At 46.1% G+C, this 14,785-nt stretch overlaps 1 protein-coding gene across 12 annotated transcripts in view; it reads left to right on the top strand.

The window, feature by feature from the left end:
* The window catches only part of ABCB9 (ATP binding cassette subfamily B member 9), a 36,003-nt gene that overhangs the window by 18,504 nt on the left and 2,714 nt on the right, over positions 1-14,785 (top strand). For 3 of the 12 annotated variants that reach the window (XM_030582950.1, XM_030582952.1, XM_030582951.1), the window contains exons 7-12: positions 530-658; positions 2,943-3,131; positions 5,792-5,965; positions 7,145-7,304; positions 8,860-8,996; positions 12,964-13,778. In XM_030582950.1, the coding sequence (XP_030438810.1) occupies positions 530-658; positions 2,943-3,131; positions 5,792-5,965; positions 7,145-7,304; positions 8,860-8,996; positions 12,964-13,263 (1,089 nt within the window). In that variant the 3' untranslated portion in view covers positions 13,264-13,778. The other 9 variants (XR_004002985.1, XR_004002986.1, XR_004002987.1 and 6 more) reach the window with 9 other exon arrangements.

Raw genomic sequence — 14,785 nt, 5'->3', positions numbered from 1 at the left:
AGTTCTTTTTTGAACCCTGTTATAGTCTTGGCCTTCACAACATCCTCTGGCAAAGAGTTCCACAGACTGACAGTGCATTGTGTGAAGAAATACTTCCTTTTGTTTGTTTTAAACCTGCTGCCTATTAATTTCATTTGGTGACCCCTAGTTCTCAACCCTTCTCTAGTTCAGATCTCTTTTTAAATCTGACTTAATTCCCACTGTTCTGACCATCCCCTGAGCATCAGATGCTTTATAGTTAAGACTTTCAGAGTAGCACAGGGGGATTAGACACCTCTTCCATTATTCTTAATGAAAGAGATGAGTCAGAAATCCCATAGATCAACCTGTGCTTCTGAGCTACTTTGTTCCTCCAACATCAATGTCTCTGCTTTGAATTTACAATCTATTGCACAACCTCAAGTACACCGTTGGGACACTCCAGAAATAAAGATGACACTGGTGAATTCTGGACAGCTGGGTGAATGAATAAGCATAAGCCCAAGAAACAACCAGCATTGTCTGATTATGTGTCTGTGCTTGATTTCAGCTGACTCTTCTTGTAGTGCAAGTCAGTATCCTTTACTATGGTGGCCATCTAGTGATCTCTGGGCAAATGACCAGCGGAAACCTGATATCTTTTATTATTTATGAATTTGTCTTGGGAGATTGCATGGAGGTGAGTGTGGCTTATGCATCCACCAGATTTTTTTCACATCCCAGGCTGGAAAGCTGTGGAAGGGGAAGTAGACGTGTTTTGTTTCTGTCCAGGTCACCATTGTCATAGTATTTCATCACCTCCCAAGTATTTAAAAAATGGAAACAATGACGGTCACTGTTTATTTCCCCTCCCCCCCAGCTGATAGGAGTAATAACTGGGTCAGGATATAGGGTTTTGATTGGTGGAGGGGTGTTATAGGAAAGTGAGGTAGGCTATGTCTACACTACAGCTGGGATTGAAGCTCTGAGCTCGATCCACCGGCAGTCGATTTAGCAGGTCTAGTGAAGACCTGCCAAATCAACAGTAGATCGCTCTCCAGTCGACCCTTGTACTCTACCCCCGATGAGAAAAGTAAGGTAAGTCGATGAGAAAAGTAAGGTAAGTCGATGGGAGAGTTTCTCCTGTCAACCCCCTGTGGTGTAGACCCCGCGGTAACTCGACCTAAGGTACGTTGACTCCAGCAATGATATTCACGTAGCTGGAGTTGCGTAACGTAGGTCGACTTACCGTGGTAGTGTAGATATAGCTGTAAATAGAAATTAGTTTTGCATTTAGTTCTTAAAGCAGGTAGGTTTGTGGTCACTCTTATCTCCTTACAAAGCCCTTTTGATTCGGAAGGGCCAGGTTTGGGTACGACTCACATTGAATAATAACACAAGAGAATCAGGCCCTAGATGACACCGAGTGCTAGGTCCTTAGCTGGTGTGAACCAGCTCCAAAGACTGCAGTGGAACTGGGCTGGTTTACACCAGCTGAGGCTCTGCCTCTGGTTGCTTTTGTTATTCCTGTGAGTTTCCTGGCCTCTCCTGCCACCTCACCAGCTGGCACTAGCTCCCGTAGGATATCCTTCAGATTAGATCTGGGACTTTGCTTCCAGGTCCAGTTGCCCCCAGCATGACAGTGTGCTGAGAAGGCAGCCTCACTCAGTGAACAGCACGGGGTGGGGAGAATCCCATTGTTCTCGCAGAATAATAGAAGTAGTTCATCTGCTGATGAAACAGCCGGCTGCAGGAAGTGGAGCGGAAAGCTGTCCATTGCCTGAAGGGCAGAGTCCTGGATGTCCTCCGGGCAAGCTTTCCTGCGTGAAGGATGAAAGGGTTTGGAGGCTGCTTGTTTGATTTCAGGGCCCATTAAAAGCTTAGCTGGATTCTTTTATTTAATTGGTTATAAATGGCTAAATTGGCAGTGAATTAGCGAGATGGGATTCTGTCTGAGATGGCCCTGGGATTGCCGAGCCTGCACAAGTCTGCTGTTGTCTCGCCTCATTAACTCCGCTAATCTGGGCAGAAGAGATCAGCTCCAAACTTCCTCCTAGCCGGTGCAATCACCTTAGTGCTCCAGCCTCCCCTGGAATGAAGAGCAGCACACTTGGCACTAGCCATCTGTTCACAGGACTGCAGGATCCAGTGCCGCTTCCAGTCTCCTTTCCCCCTTATGGGATGCCTGTTCCTTGCACAGTCTGTTCTGAAGCCTTGGGCTTGGTGCTGGAGGTGAAGAGTATCAGAGTTTCCAGGGACGTTTTACTCTAATCGGCCCCACCATCTGCTGCATAGCAGACCTGGGTTTGGGAGTGGGCTTCGGGTTCCCACTGGGGCTCTGATAAAATGCATTTCAGAGGACGGAGGGGCCGTCCCATATTCATAGGATTACTGCAGAATCCCAGGTGTTATGGGAACTGCTTGTCTTGGTCACATGGAAAACGACAGGAGGGTTTCAATCCATGTTTGGGTGATTTGTTTTCTGGGAGACCCCTCCCTGCATTTCCTTTTCCTTCCACTGTCACATGCACGTGCCGTCTACAACCTCCATAGCCGTCACTCCACCATTGCATGCATCTGTGTAATGGATGTTGGACCAAAGCCTGAAATCGCAGGTGTATACAGTGTGTCTTAGACCAGCAGTCAGTGCTGCTGCAAGCATCAGCCAGAGAGGGGTCACTCAAAAGCTCCACTAGGTATTGGTGTGAGGGGAGATAGACCCTTGCACACGACCCCACTCTTTTGCGGCTCAGCATACGGTAATACGTTCATGGTATTCCCTGGGAGCTTGGGCTTAGCTGCTGCCCTGTCAGCTGGGTTGGTCCTTTCTATTGCAAAGTATGACTACGCAGTGCATGTTTATTTCATTTACAAGAGAGTGATATATTTTAACGATCATTATTTCTCTCTTTACTAACGGATCCTATCTCTAGCCCTGACACATGGAGATGTGTAACCTAGGCCTGTTTTCTGTTTCTATTTAGTCTGTTGGTTCTGTCTACAGCGGATTAATGCAGGGAGTAGGAGCTGCTGAGAAAGTGTTTGAGTTTATAGATCGCAAGCCAACGATGGTGAACAATGGAACTCTGGCCCCAGACCATGTGGAGGGTAAAGTGGAGTTCAGAAATGTTACTTTTTCATATGCTACCCGGTCTGCAACACAAGTCCTACAGGTGAGGGTCTTGGCATGTGTTCAGCATTTCCTTCCTGAATACACGGCACCATAGATAGCGTTGTCTCCTGGAATAGGTTAAGTGCAATAGTTCTCCATCAGTTCAATTACTAACCAATCACAGGCTGCAGCATAATCATTGAATCATAGAAATGGAGGACTAGAGGGGACCTCAAGGAGTCACCTAGTCCAGTCCTGCAAATTGAGGCAGGACCTACACTGTCCCCGACTAACTCATTTGTCTAATGCCTCCTTAAAAACCAAATGTTGGAAGCCCCATCCTTGGAGACATTTCAAACCAGACTGGACAAAACCCTGGCAACTAGATAGTGGGGAACCAGTCCACATGGCGGTGTGGTGAAGAGAGGGCGTCTAGGGCCTAACAAAGGATACTTACATTAATAAAACCCTTGTTCACTCTTACAACTTAAGTGTTGTCCAGGGTCTTGAGTCACATTATCGCTGGTGACTCCCGTTGTAGCAACCACCATTAAATGTTTGTTAACCTTTTGTTAAAGACACAGAAAAAGAAAGGGGGAAAAAAAAGTGAAAGCCTTTGAAATGCACAGTGTTAAGTAAGGCTTTCATTGTAATAATTCCCCTTCTTTCCTTTCCCTTACTTGCGCTGTATAAGATTTTTGTATAGGAGAAGCCCCTGTTTGACAGAGGATATTGATGATGATAACTCTGCCCTTGATGGGGAAGAGAGAAGAGTTAGTTTAGGTGGCTTGGAGCTATTGCTGAGGCTGCTGCTGTTATTGGAGTCCAGTCCTGTTTCCATGAAGACTAAATAAGACACCCACAGACAGACAAAGGGACAGAAAAGAACAGCAAAGAGAGAAAAGGCAGTTTCTGACTCGGGTGCTGACTTTCACTGGCTGCTGGAGGGATACAGGCCCAGCACGCCCACTTCTCAGCCTCTCAAGGTCTGGCAAACTTCTATCAGCATCAGGCCGTTTGAGGCACTGCTACTCGCTGCCTTTCTGGTCACAGGCTCGTCATGGTGGTGCAAAAGGAGGAGTTGTCTTGGCCAGTTCAGACAGACTCTGATTAGACAAAAACCAAAGGAGGGGATAGGCAAGAGGAACGATAACGTGGGAAAGGAGGAAGGACACATGAGGAGTGGGTAAGAACAGGAGCCCACATCTCCCGCCCTATGTATTGTTCAGGACTCGACTGAATCTGGTGGCGGTGACTGTGTCCTTGGTACCCTCTCTGGCCTGGCTTGCGGATCAGGACAGTGCAGGCCCGACAATCCCAGGAGACAGGTGGCAGCCATGACAGTGAAACTCGCTCTTTTCCAGCCCACCCTTTCCCCCGCTCCCATTGAGTGACCCCCAGATAAAAAACGTCCAGTTGAAACATGTTTTGGAGATTTCAACTGTCAACATTCCCTCCCATTTGTAGACTCTTTAAGCTTGTTCTCATGACAACCTGTGACTTTACCAGGAGCTTTGACCCATTTTCCCAGTTTTCTGAACCTAACCCATCCACTTTGTACCAGTCGCTGCATATTCGACTTTGGCCGACTTTCATAAACAAGTGTATGTAACAGGCTGAGTTTTGTTACTTTGCACAACTTAACACAGGTCTCTTGGTTTTTCCTGTCTTTCATGCCTATGATTTTGCATAGCTGGAAAAGTCCATCTATGAGCTCACTTACTAGAAAGCCTTTTGTAGCTGTTTAACACTGAGATAGAAGGGATGTTTCTAGGTCACTTGGGAGGCTTGGCAGACGGCGAACCAGGTACTGATCTCAGATCCGTGGGATATATGGGTAATGGTTTGGTCTTGGAGAATCAGCTAGATTCCAAGTGTTTATAGATATAACACTGGAGGGAAACCGAGAGCAGAGCTGCCCATTTGTGGTGGTGGTGGCTTGTGCAGCTGCGGGCATGTTCTGTTTTGTGTCGTGCTAGTGAAAGCTGTTGGCCTTTTCGACCTCCAGTAGGTGGAGGGAGGGCCTGGAAAAAGGATCCACCCATTAAATCAAGAAGAGCAGGGCTGAGATCAGAGGATGGGTACCAGCGCATTGCTGGACTGTCAGCCTTTGAGACTGAGCCACAGAACAGATATAGCACAGGGACAGCAGATAAAGTGTCCCCATGCTGCCAGGTGCCAGTGTGCCTCAATCCTGACCCTCCAGATCTAGCCCATTCAGCCCTCAGCTTCTCTATTGAGACGACCAACAAAGTTGCCAGTTGTGGTTGTGCCTTTTATGATGTGGCCACCAGATCACTAGGGACTGGAGAGGGGCCACTGATCATTTCCAAGTGAAGTTGGGTCAGAGTAGCAGAGGAAAGGGATGTGGTCTGCAGTCTCTCTCCTGGCTTTTGGACATGCCTGTTCTATGAACAGGTGAGTTTGAAGAAAAGATGTTGGGCCCACCTGCTTGTTGTGGGGGAGGGAAGGAGTGAGGCGGAAGATGATACAACATTCAGAGATTGTCTAGTGGGAGCTCACACATGCTCATCTCCTGGCATTGAAGCTGGAGGCAGCCAATCCTCCAGTGGTAGGATAGCAGCACTAAAGAAAACCCTGATCACTGTTTTCACTCTGTTTTAGCTGCCCTTTCTAGTGTACTCTCTGCAGCTCAGATACATGGATGCTATAAAAAGCCAGGTACACAGGCTATCACTCACTCACCTCTTTCATTTACAGAATGTGTCTTTCACCCTCTATCCTGGCAAAGTGACTGCGCTTGTGGGTCCATCAGGCAGTGGGAAGAGCTCCTGCGTCAATATTCTGGAGAATTTCTACCCTCTTCAAGATGGGCAGGTTCTGCTGGACGGGCAGCCTGTTAACATGTATGATCACAAGTTCCTGCACTCGGTGGTACGAGTTACTGATAAACCTGTTATAGCTCTAATCTGCTATGGAGCAAAGCATTTTAGATCATTCAGAGGATACTGTCTGGTCAAATTTGGGCCCAACATTTAATTTCTCTCTTTCTAAAATGTTTCCTCAATGCCTGAGACTAGAGCTGGTTAAAAAAAGAATTCATTTTTTTGCTGAGGGAGTGAGGAGGAAGAAGAGGAAAAAATGCACCTTTTCCCCCCCAAAATTGTCCTTGTTTTGACTAGTTCAACCTAAGACAAGTAGAACCATGTCTGTGATTGTTTGGGTGTTTTTAAAGATTCTAGTATAAACCAGTTTTTTTTAAATACTTCGCACTTCTACAGCACCTTCTATCCAAGGATCTCCATGTACTTCACAAATATTAAGTAGTTAAATCTTCCAACACCCCTGTGATGTATATGATCTCCATCAGCAAAGCCGAGACAGAAAGGTTAAGTGACTTGCCCAAGATGACACTGGAAGTCTGCAGGCTTCATTTCTTCCACAAATAAACATTCCTCTGCAGTGGTTACAATCCAGAATACACATCAAGCTTCTGCATGAGAACCTGAAAACATAAGGGATTAGAAATGGCAGCCCTGAGCTTGCAGTGTTACAACCAAAATGCACCAGTATCACTAGCGGAAGCTGCAGGTTTTGTGCCATTGCTGCAGTGCTTAATAGGGTAATAACCTGAGGTAAACAGACCAGATTCACTTTTGTTCTCCAAGAGCTGCACTTTCAAACAGAGCAGAAAACACAAAGCACTAGAAGGTGTTACTACCCTTGGCTCCTGCAGTGTCGCCAGTTTTGTTTCTTGGTTCAATATGCAGGTGGTGCGTAGTCACTTCCCCACACTAAAATACCAGGTACATCTGGCAAAATGTGCTTCCAGTGCTGACTAATGTCCTGCAGCTTCCATGAGTCAGCCAAGAGCTCATTCTGAGGGCACAGCTGCATTGTTCACACGGGCAGCCTACAACAGAGTGTAATTAGTGCCCTTGCTGAAATCCTCTCTGGTTTAGGCACATTGGGTTTAGGTTTAATGGTGGAACTCTGCTATCTACACTCACAAGCCAACTGGAACCAATTATTGTAATCGGCGAGAGGACTGTAGTCATTAAACTGTGATGGTTCTGTTTTGGTTCTGACTGCCTCTTTCTTTCCTTTCTGCAGATTTCTTTGGTGAGCCAAGAGCCAGTGTTGTTTGCTCGATCTATTGCGGAAAATATTTCGTACGGGTTAACTTCAGTCTCGTTTGAGTCAGTTGTCCAAGCTGCTCAAAAGGCCAATGCCCATGCGTTTATCACAGAGTTGCAAGATGGCTACAATACAGGTAGTACGGACCATTTCGTTTGCTCCAGTTCAGCAGAAGCATAGCACTTAAATATCCAAAACACATCTTGGAGATTGGTGGTAACATACAGAGCCTGTCCTCTCAGGTTAAGAGATTAAATTCATCTCATGTGAGCAGTGACCAAAACTCACTGGCAGTTGATGGTTGTTGGCCAAGATGGCCTTTGACTAACTGCCAAATATTGGGACTGGCCGACAGGATGGGTGACTCAATAATTGCCCTGTTCTGTTCATTCCCACTGAAGCATCTGGCATCGCCCAGTGTAGGCAGGCTACTGGGCTAGGTGGACCATTGGTCTGACCCAGTGTGGCCATTCTTATGTTTATTCTGTTCCATGGCTTACTGTGTGTGAACTTAGTTTGGTCTCAGGCCTGTTTTCCTATTGGGTAAGTGTCCACATCACGGAAACCCTCACCACAGTTAGCACTAATTGCTCCCCATCCTTATTGACAGACTCCTCGGAGAGGCCAAGGACTGAATGAGCTACGGAGACTGAACTATCTTCTCCCCACAGAGGTGGTCTCTCCAAGTCAGGGCTGTGGCACCTGGTCGGGCTTTATATGGAACTCTGTGCTGTTGTTGCCCCTGATATATCTAATATGTGGCTAATGGGAGGCTGTGTCAGGTTTCCGCGGGAACAGGATTGGGCTCTGGATCTCTAACTCGTAGTTCATCCAGTGCCAGGTCCTGGACGGAACACACCCTCTGTGTCTCTTAGTTTTCCAGTGCGCTTATTCTCTTAGCAACCCAATAGCAATAAAACTGAGCAGCGAGGCATAAACCAACCTGCTCCTGCTTACCAAGAAAATAAAATGACAATAAATCTGTAGGAACAAGAGCTGATGTGTTGGTGACAGAAGCACTGTGCATTGGGACAAATGAGGGAAATAGCTTATACGATGCAACCGAAATGTTTCAGTTTTCCTTCCCGTCTCTTTTCACTGAAAGATCTGCAGAATGAGTCCCTAGGGGAGAGAGCGCACGTAACTGACAGTATATGTAAATCTGCAGAAGTAGCAATAACTGGCGCTACCTTTCAGTGCTAAGGTTTCCTTGGAAGAACTGGTCAGTGAAGGTTTTGTATAGTTGATCTTCCAGTCTCTTGCAGCATTTCTCATCCTAAGAGCCAAGGGCTCTTGGAATCACTGTCGCATGTATCAATCCCCTAAAATGCTGGGTTGATTGTGGTGATCCACTGCTGGATCCTTTTAAGGGTATGGCTACTGTTGGGGCACAGGGTTATTTTGGTAACTTAGGGCCTGAAAGACTCCTATTGAGTTCAGTGGGCTTTAGATCAGGTCCTTATTGAGGCGTATGACCTTAAAAATCCCAGCCCAGCATTTCAGAGGAGGGCAGTTAGAACAGCTGCTGGGAGACTAGAACACGCCTCTCTTCTTGTACCAAAATACTTTTGGTTCCTGTAGTGAACCTCTCCACTGCCTTACCTCACAGGAGTGTACTGAAAGAAATCTGAATCCAGTGATACATCTTGATTTTTTTGGTCTCATTTCCCCCCCTGCCTTTCATCCAACAGAAGCTGGTGAAAAAGGAGCCCAGCTGTCTGGTGGCCAGAAGCAGAGAGTGGCTATTGCAAGGGCTTTGATCCGAGCCCCCCCAATCCTAATCCTAGATGAAGCCACAAGTGCCCTGGATGCAGAGAGTGAACACACGGTTAGTAGGGCTAATTCAGTTTATTCCAGGAAATAAATAGGAGTTAAGTCTGGACTTGGGGTACAGATGGGCAGAGACTTGAGCTGCAATTTCTAGGTGGTGGGCCTGCATAGTCTGGACATAATATGTTGCCTTCTTAACATCTGGCAATTGTTGTATGAGCAGGTGAGAATTAGAAACTAATTTCCGCTTTATCTTCTGTCAGACAAGTTTGTAACCATTACAGAGGGAATGATCTGGCATCTATAACATACCAAGACTAATTCAGGTTAGATACGAATTGCTTTGCCCAGGGAAGAAGTTAAACAGTGCACAGCAACATTACACAACAGCTTAGGATAGGGAGTGGAGAAAATTGTATCCTGGTGAAACTGCACTAAGGCAGAATGTAATTGCCTGAGCTGGAATGTAGCCAGGACACCAGAATGAGCCTCTCTGCTCTTGCCAACAGTACCCAGGGAGCCTTCAGGGATAGTGAGCAGTCAGAGCCTTTGTCTAGTCTGGTATGACACCTTGGTACCCCAGTGCCCCCTAATACCATGTTGGGATATTACTTTGGTATCATCTTGAAGGAAAGTTGGTGAATCGCCAGCACCACTTTCTGCAGCACCTCCATTTTCCATAGAGAGCTCCCATCTGAGTACACTAACGCCTCGCTTAACATTGTAGTTATGCTCCTGAAAAATGCTACTTTAAGTGAAACGATGTTAAGCGAGTCCAATTTCCCCATAGAATTAATGTAAATAGGGGGAGTTAGGTTCCAGGGAAAAAAAATTTCATCAGATAAAAGACTATATATACACACATATGTAAGTTTTAAACAAACAATTTAATACCGTACACAGAAATGATGATTGTAAAGCTTGGTTGAGGTGGTGGAGTCAGAGGGTGGGATATTTCCCGGGGAATGCCTTACTGCTAAATGATTAACTAGCACTCGGCTGAGCCCTCAAGGGTTAACACGTTATTAATGTAGCCTCACACTCTACAAGGCAGCATGAATGGAGGGAGGAGACACAATAGAGGTTTGGCAGTGGCTGCAAACATTCCCTGCAGAAACTGAATGTGATGATGAACCCATGCTATCACTGGAGTGCACCACTCTCTCCACTTTCCAAAGTGCTGGGCAGTGCATGTGTGTGTGGGACAGACATGCATTGCTCCTTTAAGTACGCTGACCCCACTCTAAGTACACTGCCTTTTTAAGTAGATCAGCAAGTTGAGACAGCAGCTGCTGCCAGCAAGCTCCCTCTGTCCTGAGTACTGTTGTGTACCCCCCTGCTCTGTGGAGATGGGGTGCAGGAGCAGGGGAGAGGGAGACACCCTGATATCAACACCCCTCTTCCCCCCCCACACCCTGCACAGCAGCAGGAGATTCCCAGGAGCAACTCCAAGGCAGAGGGCAGGAGCAGCACACGGCAGTTGTGGGAGGGACACCTGACCTGCCTCGCAATTGATAGCCTACTGGGAGGTAGCCGCACAGAGAAATTAGGGGACTGGGAAGCTGACGGGGCTGCCAGCCCACTCTGGTTCCAAGCCCCCACCAGCTAGCTTGAACAGGCTGCTCTTTCTGCAGGCGGTGGACAAAGCAGGCAGCTGCCAAACAACGTTATAAAGGAGCATCACACAACTTTAAATGTGCATGTTCTCTAATAGATCAGCGACGAAACAACATTAACCTCCATTAAGTGAGGAGTTACTGTAGTGATTTTCCCCAGACTTGCTTTGCTTTCAGGGATCTCATGAAATCACAGCTCAGGGAGGTAATATGACTGCAGATCTACTGAATAATTAAGCAAAAATGCGAGGACTTGAGATCCACGGTTGACTGCAGCTGATTTGAATACCTCATGTCAGAATGATTCAGTTGGTAGCACTCATCTGAGTCAGACTGTGGAGCTGAAGTCCCACAGCAGGACCTAAGGGCATATCTCATGCTGACGTTACAGTGCAGTACAGTGAGCCTGGAACACTGTTAGGAGCGGTCAGGTGTATTGTATTCTGAACTTGTACACTATCATCTCAGTACACGATGCAACTTAATATGAGGCACCATAGCAAGAGGTGTAGTCTACAGTGCCTGTCCCAAAACAGCACGATCCCTGCGGTTAAGAAAAACTGACTCTTAAATAGGTTTCAGAGTAGCAGCCGTGTTAGTCTGTATCCGCAAAAAGAATAGGAGTACTTGTGGCACCTTAGAGACTAACACATTTATTTGAGCGTAAGCTTTTGTGGGCTACAGCCCGCTTCATCGGCTGCATGTAGTGGAAAATACAGTAGGAAGATATATATGCACGGAGAACATGAAACAATGGATGTTACCATACACACTATAAGGAGAGTGATAAGGGATATCACAACAAAAAAACTTCAAAAACAAACTCCAACGAGAGACTGCTGAATTGGAATTAATTTGCAAATTGGACACCATTACACAAAGTGAAAACTATTTCCCCATGCTTATTTCCTCCTCCCTTCCTCCAGTTCCTTACATCCAGGGGCAGCTCCAGGCCCCAGCACGCCAAGTGCATGCTTGGGGCGGCATGCTGTAGGGGGCGCTCTGCCGTTTGCCGGGAGGGCGGCAGGCAGGCAGCCTTCAGCGGCATGCCTGCGGAGGGTCCACTGGAGCCACGGGACTGGCGACCGGCAGAGCGCCCCCCGCGGCATGCTACCGTGCTTGGGGAGACAAAATGTCTAGAGCCGCCCCTGCTTTCATCTCCTTGTCAATTGCTGGAAATGGGCCATTTTCTTTGCCATTACAAACAGTTCTTTTTCTCTCCTGCTGATAATAGCTCACCTTAACTGATCACTCTCCTTATAGTGTGTATGGTAACACACATTGTTTCATGTTCTCTGTGTATAATAGATCTTCCTACTGTATTTTCCACTACATGCATCCAATAAAGTGGGCTGTAGCCCACGAAAGCTTATGCTCAAATAAATTTGTTAGTCTCTAAGGTGCCACAAGTACTCTTGACTCTTAAATGTTGAAGCTGGCAGTGGAAGAATGTTTACTATAATATACCTTACATTTATCCCATGGCTTTATGTGAACTTCCAGCCATCGAAATGCAGCCACTTCTAGGACAGAGTGCAGCACCTGCCACACTCCACAGCAGTGGGATGGAGGGGAAGTTTTGACTATGGTTACTGAGGAAATCTTAATTCTTAAAAAATGTGTGTGGGCTCATTAACATCCACACACAAACAGATGGGACTTCGGAGTTTGGAAGGGCCTGCCTGAAAGGCCCACTGAAATATACGAAAGGCTGAAACTGGCTCTAGTCAAATGGAAATACAGGTTTGTATTTGTGTAACATTAATGCATTTCAGGATTAGTACCGATGACAGCAAGATTCTTTATTAATGATGACAGCTGTGAGACTATGGCCATCTTTGTTTCTGAGCAGGTAGAAGGTGTGTCCATTTGACACATAGCTAGTCATCAACTGGCTGCCTTACTATATTAAGAAAAATGTCATTTTTTTGTGATGCTGCCTTTATTGATGCTCAGCCAGCCAATATCCCCTTCTTTCCAAACCACTGCATTTAGTAGGTGCAATCTTCTTTCAGCCCCTGCCACTATAGAGGGGCTTCTAAATTCAGGGCCCAGTCCTAATGAGAGTTCACTTTGCAGGATCAGGGGTGTAATCTCTAGACCCACCAGACTAGTTGGTGACTGCAGCAGCAGCTGCTGCATTGCACGGATAGGATTTGTGAGTTGAATTTTGAGCAGTTTGAGGGAGTTCTTAGGAATAAGTCGTCCATCCAGAGGAGTGATATTCATGCTTATTTCCCATTAATACTAATGGGACATCCAGTTAATAGATCCATGTGTATCCAGAGGAGAATAAACCTGTTATTTCAGATTTATTAGTAAGGAGTCATAAAAGACACTCTCCTCTGTGGGTAACAGTGACATTTGTATGTTAATCTCTTCCCTTCCCAATCCCCACCCCCAAAACAGATTCAGCAAGCAATTTATGGTGACTTGCAGAACCACACTGTGCTTGTCATAGCCCACAGGCTGAGCACTGTCGAGAAGGCACACAACATCATTGTTTTAGACAAGGGCCGAGTGGTGCAGCAGGGAATGCACAAGGAGCTCATGGAAGAAGGCGGCCTTTATTCCAAGCTGGTGCAGAGACAGATCCTTGGGCTCGAAACTGGCACAGGGGATGGCTATCATCTGGAGACTAGCTTAGCTGCTGCCAGTGGAGATTCAATGAAGCCGCCGGGAGGACTGGATGAAGAGTTCAGGGTGTGACATGCTCTCTCTGGATTGAGACAGGATGGTTACATTCCTGTAGCTCACAAGTGAGAGAGCACCTGGGAGTCCACGCAAGATCCTTGCTGGGATGCTGAAACAGGAGTCCACTGTAGTCCAGACTCGGACACATTACTATAGAACAAGGCCTGTTTACTAGTCACGTATACTAAGCTTCCAGTAGGCAGACTGGTAAAACAGGGAAACAATGGGCCCGGTTTATTAAGGGGAGTTGGGTCTTTAGCAATTCCCAGTATTTCTACTGGGTTTCTTTTCTTAGAGTCATCAATTCCCAAGGCAGTTGATGGGGTCTGTTCTCCCACTGATATGCCTGTTTAACTGCTGTTAATTTTAACGGGTGTTATACACATGCATGGAGGGGAAGAATGAAACCCCTTAAGGAACTTCAGGAGGTAGTTTTGTGAATTGGTAGGAAGACATTGAACACAAAGTAAGATCTTGATCCTGCAGTCAGTCTAGTGCCCATCCCACACTCGGTGAAGTCAATGGCAAGACTCTTATTGGTTTCAATGGGAGCTGGATCAGCCCCGAAGTGCAGAACTCTTAGTCAGATCTATGAGAGTTCTGCCCAGAGTGTCTGCAGGTTCAGGTTCTGGTCTAAAACATTACCATGCAGAGCTTTTATTAGCTCCATTGCAGTGAGCCAGGGGCCAACCGGCAGATCCTGTCTTCTGAATTGCTGGTGGAGTTTGAGTGTTTTGTTTTTAAAGGAGGTGAAGTTTTACCACAGCTTGGTTAATTTTTTTTAAATGGCTCTGTCTCTATGGGCACCAGCATGGTGTCTGTCTGGCTCCATCATCCATTGAAAGCCAGTCAGAATTATTTCAAAATTTGTTTGTTTTTAAATTCACAATTTCAGTGCTGGGTTGAGAAATATTACCTAAAACCAGGCATAAAATATAAATGATGGCACTTTATAAACCGTACCCAGGCCCCATTCAGCTGTGGGCTGTGCTAGCGGCATCAGTGCATGAGAGATCCATACAGCCGTGTTCCTTGAAATCTAACTGCAACTGCCGGAATTCCACATTTAGGTCTTTGATTATTTTATTTATTTATGTATTTATTTATGAGTAGGAGGGCGGAAAGAAAGATACCATTTCTAACTGCATACCACACTGGTGGATCTGGCCCAATCTTACTACCAAGCCGTAAAGATTCGCAGGAATGTTTATGCAGCCAGCCAGATGCTATTTAAAAATAGGATTAATTGTATCTTATACAGGGAAGATTGATTCAGGTTGGGCAGTTATTTAATGACCTCAAGCACTTTAGCGCTCATGTTAATTACTTTCCAGGGTTTGGTTGCTGCTCTGTAATACTTTGTGGCAGCTTTCTTGTTTGCAATGTTATTTTTTATTTTTAAAGTGATGTTTTACAAACTGTTTTAGTGTCCTCAAAGGGGATACTTTAAAAATAAAATACTACCTCTGCCGTTCAACTTCATAACCAGCGTCTCAAGGCTTGATTCACGTACAAATAAGTTGCAGGTTATTTTTAA

The sequence above is a fragment of the Gopherus evgoodei genome, chromosome 13, assembly GCF_007399415.2.
Source record: "Gopherus evgoodei ecotype Sinaloan lineage chromosome 13, rGopEvg1_v1.p, whole genome shotgun sequence".
Taxonomy (NCBI): Eukaryota; Metazoa; Chordata; order Testudines; family Testudinidae; genus Gopherus; species Gopherus evgoodei.
Note: the sequence above shows the minus strand (reverse complement) of the source record. Positions and strands in the feature narration are given on the sequence as shown.